We start from the raw sequence: 6,399 nt of genomic DNA on the forward strand, positions 1-6,399 counted from the left end.
AACCGCTCATTTAATACCATACTCTGGCTTTTTTGGTTCTTTGGTCGATCTCTAGTGGGCTTTGCTCCATATTTGGGTCTGAACAGTAATGTATCTTTTCTAGTTTACTCCAGTGACTTACATTATAAGTGCGTTAAACTCTAGACCAGGGCTGTCCAAACTCGGTCCTGGAGGGCCGGTGTCCTGCAGAGTTTAGCTCCAACCCCAATTAAACACACCTGAAACAGCTAATCAAGCTCTTACTAGACATACTAGAAACTTTGCGGCAGGTGTGTTGAGGCAAGTTGGATCTAAACTCTGCAGGACACCGGCCCTCCAGGACTGAGTTTGGGCACCCCTGATCTAGACACATATTTGTTTGCTTTTCTAAACTGAGAAACAAGATTCACACCTGCAAACTCGTCTCTATATATACACACACACACACTGCTGTTAAAAAAGTTTGGGATCAGTAAGTTTTTTTTTTTTTTTTTTTTTTTTTTTTTTAATATAAAAGAAATGTCTTCTGCTCTTCAAAAATACAGGGCAAAAACAGAAATATTATTACAATGTAAAATAATGGGTTTCTATTTTATATACTTTAAAATGTAATTTATTGCTGTGATCAAAGCTGAAGTTTCAGCATCATTACTTCAGTCTTTAGAAAGCATTCTGAAATCATGCTCAAATCATGCTGAAATCAAAATCATTGATTTATTATCAATGTTGTTCTGCTTAATATTTTTTTTTTTATAACTTGATACTTTTTCTTTGATGAATAAAAAGTTCAGCATTTATTCAAAATATAAATCTTTCCTAACTATGTAAGTCTTTACTATCACTTACATTTAATACATCCTTGCTGAATAAAAGTATTAATTTCATTCAAATTAAAAGAAAGAAAAGAATTTACTGTCCCCAAACTTTGGAACACTAGTGTATATTATTGTCACAAAAGATTTCTATTTTAAATAAATGCTGTTCTTTTTTTAAACTTTCTATTCATCAAAAAATCCTAAAAACAGTATCACAGGTTATAAAAAAATATTCAGCAGCACAACGGTTTCCAACATTGATCATAAATCAGCATATTATTATGATTTCTGAAGATCATGTGACACTGGAGACTGGAGAAATGATGCTGAAAATACAGCTTTGATCACAGGAATAAATTACATTTTAAAGTATATTAAAATAGGAAACCGTTATTTTAAATTGCAATAATATTTCACAATATTGCTTTTTTTCCCTGTATTTTTAATCAAATAAATCATGGTTTTTAAATCATGGTGTTCTATGCTTTAGAGTTGGAGTTGTTTCCAAACCACGTTACTTTCTAAAAAAAAAAACCATGTAGTTGTATTCTAATATCAGAATTGGCTGATTTCAATAAATTCCAGTAAGTTTTTGAAGAATTTAAAAAGTATTAATAAGTATTATTTGTATTATTGAGCTCTTTTTTCATCAGTCCAGAGTTTGCAGGTGTGGAGGTTTCTGATTTTCTGTGGCTTCTCTTCATTCATACATTAATGCAGATGTTTGTGCTGTCTCACAAATAACCAATTTCTTTCATATCCTATGTTTTTATGTTATAACATCTAATATTTTCACCTACCGTATTTTCCGGAAAATTAGTCGCAGCAAACTTGCATTTAAGAGGGGGAAAAAAATACACAAGTCGCATCAGTGTATAAAGCACATTTTTTTTATTACATTAAGAAATAATGTAAAATACCGGTAAACATCTACAAACATTATAAGCACTATAAAAATATATCTTTCCTGTTCTGTTCTGAATACTGTCTTTAAAGTTTAAAGGTTTGTTATGGAGTGAGGGAAAGTCAAATACAGCTATAAAACAAATATAAATATTGGCATTCATTATATTATCATTTTAAACTCCAGACTGTCCTGCATGCTTGTCTTTTGTCCTAAACTGTTCACTGCATTTCATTAGCAGTTTTTCCCCCAAGCCAGGACAACAATTTGACAGTCCTTCACATTTATTTACATGATTATTGTAGATATGCTGAAGCTTGTGCTGTAGCTGTTTAGTTTTGTACTTCATAAGTCGTAGTCAGATGTCAGAGTATACTGTGTTGACTAAGTCGGTGGCTCGTAACGTTAGACTTCTGACATGTTTAACATCTGTGTATCAGAAGCAACATATAAAACATGCCATTCATTCATAACAAAAGGCACTAGTTGTTTGGGTTCTTTATGTAAATGCTATAGGTGATAAGTGATATTTAGCTGGCAGATGCACTGTAATGTAAAGGGTGACATAGTATATGCATTTTTTTATATATTGTAATATGTTGTATGTACACTATTGCTCAAAAGTTTGGGGTCTGTAATTACTATTTTTATTCAGCCAGAAGTGGCAGTAAAGACATTTATAATGTTACAAAAGATTTCTTTTTGAAATTTTCCATCAAGGAATCCTAAAAAAGAATCCAATGTATCACCGTTTCCACAAAAATATTGGGCAGCACAACTGTTTTCAACATTGATAATAATCAGAAATGTTTCTTGAGTAGCATATTAGAATGATTTCTGAAGGATCATGTGACACTGAATGTAAAATTCATTTTATAAAACGGAGAGTTCCGGTGCTTGATTCTGATTGGCTGAGCCACGTTCGAAGCTGTTGTAAAATACTCTACAAACATACACCTTTGTTTACTTCTGTGTGTTGCTCAGCAACCACTTTGTTGGAACTAAGGGGCGTTGTTAGGCACGACGCGAAGCAAAGGCTTCTTGGGGCTTATTGCTTTATTTGATTCACAGATATAAATAACATTTTAAAATATATTCGCATAGAAACCAGCTATTTTACATTGTAACAATATTTCGCGATATTATGTTTTTACTGTGTTTTTAATCAAATAAATGCAGGCTTGGTGAGCAGAAGAGATTTCTTTAAAACACATTAAAAATCTTACTGATCTCAAACTTTTGAACAGCAGTTATGATAGTATAGTATAACGATAGTTATAATACTCTATTTAAACAAAATGACACCATTTAAAATATTGAGTGTTGTTTATCTAACTTACCACTGAACTGATAAGTCACACAGTACGTCCATTGTGAAGAGAGGAATATAAATACTCGTTCTTCACATGAAAAAAATCTTAGCCACCCCAAAGGTTTGAGTGATATTGTAGTATAAAAAGACGTAGTTTTGCGCATCTCTAGTGTTGGTGGCAGGCTGGATCACGCTGTGTTCTCCTCATCAGTCTAAACAGGTTTCTGTCTCGTCTGTCCTCAGGTGGAGTCCTCCGCTCCAGTCTTTGGCCTTCAGTCTCCAGTGAGCGCCTCCGCTCCCTTCATGTTCTCCCAGCAGTACCAGAGTAAGTGTACTGTCACAGAAATCATGACTGTGTTCCTCATCCTTACCACTAAACCTTAGACAAAGCTTTGTTTTCTCACTACATGAGCTTAAAGTAGGGTTGTGACGGTGAGGAAATTTTCCCAACTGGTTAATTGACGTGTGACAACACCAGTAATACCGGTATCACCGTGGGGGCGTTCTCTCTTTTCCTCGCTTTCTTTCACTTTCAAATAGCGGCAATTCGGCGTAAAGCAATTGTTCGTTTTTAGTTTGTTTGAATTTTTCCTCTTTTCCTTGCTTTCCTTCACTTTTAAATAGCTTAAAAGCACCGTGCGCGTTTTACTTTCACTTTCGAATTAGCGGGCTAAACAGGTGCTTTTGCATCTAGTTTCTAAACTAAATCATCGTCTTGTCTGTCTCGCCTCACTCTTCTTGTCAGTCAGCTCGACTCACTCTCCTCACTGGAGAAATGAAATCTGATCTGTGATGCGACTGTCGTTCGGCACGCTGTATTGAGCAGCCGCGTTCAGTTTTTAATTGTAGTGTCTGTTCTTTTACTGAACTAAATGATTTTTATTACTATAAAAAATCAAAACGACGGTGGGGGTCGGTGGGCAAGTGACGTAACCGGTGTTGCGGCTTAACACCGGTATCACCGTCAGCACCGTCTATCGCGGCAAGCCTAGCTTAAAGGTGACACATTAAAAAGCTTTCACCTATCAGTTTACGTTTAGCTACTTCTTACCTCACACACTTTCACCTGTAAAACTCTTTGTGAATTGGTCATGTCAAACATTTTGACGTTGACGTGCGCTGTTAGATTAACTCTTTCTAGACAGCTGGCTATTTAATCAATTCAAATTTTCAACAGTTTGCCAATTCAAGTGCCCTCAGAGCAAAACAACACAAAAACTAAGCCAATTCACTTAACGATGGCCTGATATTGGCCGATGGCCGACCACTGACTTGTTGGCTGTGTTCAAAATCGCAGGTGGTACTTTTTATCGAGTAATTACTTTGCACTAAGTAAAAAAAGTACAATCTTAATAGTATGAATGTAATCTGGACATACTATATCTGCCATGTTGTCTTTGTCATGTAACCAACCTGCATCAGTTTCCTGTCATTTCAAGCTTTCATTTAATACTTTATAAAAGCAATAAGCCACGTGAAGCCGTGGTTTACAGTGAATTTGTAACAGCTAATGGGCGGAGTGTCGTGCCTAAAACCCCCATAGCTGTTATAAATTCACTGTAAACCACGGCTTCACGGGGCTTACTGCTTTTATAAAACGGTTATTCCATATACGTAGTAAGGTTTCACAGAATAAAACAGAGCAAATAAAGTGTAAAGATAATAAAAACAGTATTCTTCCACCAAACAATGTAGTTCCTCAGAATCAGTTGTGATTGCAACAAAGTGGTTGCCGAGCAACACACAGAAGTAAACAAAGGTGTATGATTGTAGAGTCATTTACAACAGCTTCGAACGCGGCTCAACCAATCAGAATCAAGCACCGGAACTCTCCGTTTTATAATTATGCTTTTTGATTGCCAAAAAAAAAAAGTTTTTTTTTTTAATAGTTTTAGTTTTACTTTAAAAAATTGCAATACTGGTTTGAGGTGGATTGTTTTGACTTGCTCAGTAAGCATCTGCCGAGATCAACCTTGGAAATACACGGAAATCCATTAAAAACACCTCATAATAAACCACAACAGCTAGATTTGCACAGGCAAGTGACACTCACTAAAAATCTGGTTTCCCCTTACGAAAATGAACCATGGTTTTATTATAGCAAAAGTGTAGTAACCATGGTTTTAGGCTTATTGATTACCATTTGTATAACCAGAATTACATGGTTAAACTATAGTTAGTGTAGCAAAATCATGGTTAATTTGTGGTCACCATAGTTTAATGTTGTTGTTGTTGTTGTTTTATTTGTAGTAAAACCATGGTTAATTTTGGTGCAGAAATGAGTTCACCAACAAGTGTAAACTTAAGCAATGCATGGTGTTTTGTACGGATGCTGGCTGCTGTAAAATCTTTGCATGAACTTTTTGCTCAGTATGTACTCAGATGTATGTTAACAGTACATATCATTTCACTAGAGCTGTTTATTAATGTTTGCATGCTCATAACTGCGGCTGTACTGTGAAATGACTCTGAATGACTAACTGCCTGTTGTCTCCTCTCCTCATGATCTTCAGACTATCCTCCTGCTCAGCAGTTCATGTCTGCCGCCGGGACTCCTGGCATCTATCAGCCTCTTCAGTACTCTTCTTCTACGGCTTCTCCTCTTCCTCCTCCACCCTCCTCCTCCTCCTCCTCTGCCGCTGCTGTCTATCCTCCACAGTTCATGCACCCTGCCTCCTCTCAGCCAGCAGCTCCTCCTGTGATTTCTGGGCCTCCTCAGGGAGGCCAGCCTTTCTCTCCTCCTCCTCTCTCTTCTGGCGTGTCTTTCCAGCACGGTGGGCCGGGGTCGCCCACGGCTTATCTTCCTCCTCCGGTCGCCAGAGCTCCAGGTATTCAGACTGAACCCGCACTGTTTCCAGCCTCCCAGAGAGCAGGTCTGCACTCAGCACCAGATCTAACACATACAAGCAGTGACTGATGAGAATCATCAGGTGTTTCATATATATTGCAGTCAAAAGCCTTTTCTGCTGACCAAACAAAAAAACAGTAAAAACAGTAATTTTGTGAAATGTTATTACAATTTAAAATAACTGCTTTCTATGTGTGAATATATTGTAAACTGTAATGTATTTCTGTGATCAAAGCTGAACTTTTCAGCATCATTACTGCAGTCTTCAGTGTCACATGATCCTTCAGAAATCATTCTAATACGCTGATTTGCATAGTAAATGAAAAATTGTTGTTATTAAAACTCACTTCAAGCTTTTCAATGGTAATGTATGACAGATGACAGTTTCCACAAAAATATTGGGACTGTTTTCTACATTGATAATAATCAGAAATGCTTTCTTGAGCAGCAAATCAGCATATTAGTGAATTTCTGAAGAATCATGTGACACTGAAGACTGGAGTAATGATGCTGAAAATACAGCTGCGCATCACAGAAATAA

At 36.6% G+C, this 6,399-nt stretch overlaps 1 protein-coding gene across 6 annotated transcripts in view; it reads left to right on the forward strand.

The window, feature by feature from the left end:
- LOC107702588 (protein transport protein Sec31A-like) overlaps window positions 1-6,399 on the forward strand; it is a 49,341-nt gene that overhangs the window by 20,179 nt on the left and 22,763 nt on the right. For 3 of the 6 annotated variants that reach the window (XM_016504946.1, XM_016504947.1, XM_016504952.1), the window contains 2 exons: window positions 3,254-3,335; window positions 5,524-5,883. In XM_016504946.1, the coding sequence (XP_016360432.1) occupies window positions 3,254-3,335; window positions 5,524-5,883 (442 nt within the window). The remainder of the gene's footprint in view (window positions 1-3,253; window positions 3,336-5,523; window positions 5,884-6,399) is intronic. The other 3 variants (XM_016504948.1, XM_016504949.1, XM_016504950.1) reach the window with 2 other exon arrangements.

This window comes from Sinocyclocheilus anshuiensis, unplaced genomic scaffold (assembly GCF_001515605.1).
Source record: "Sinocyclocheilus anshuiensis isolate Anshui unplaced genomic scaffold, SAMN03320099.WGS_v1.1 scaffold210, whole genome shotgun sequence".
Lineage (NCBI taxonomy): Eukaryota > Metazoa > Chordata > Actinopteri > Cypriniformes > Cyprinidae > Sinocyclocheilus > Sinocyclocheilus anshuiensis.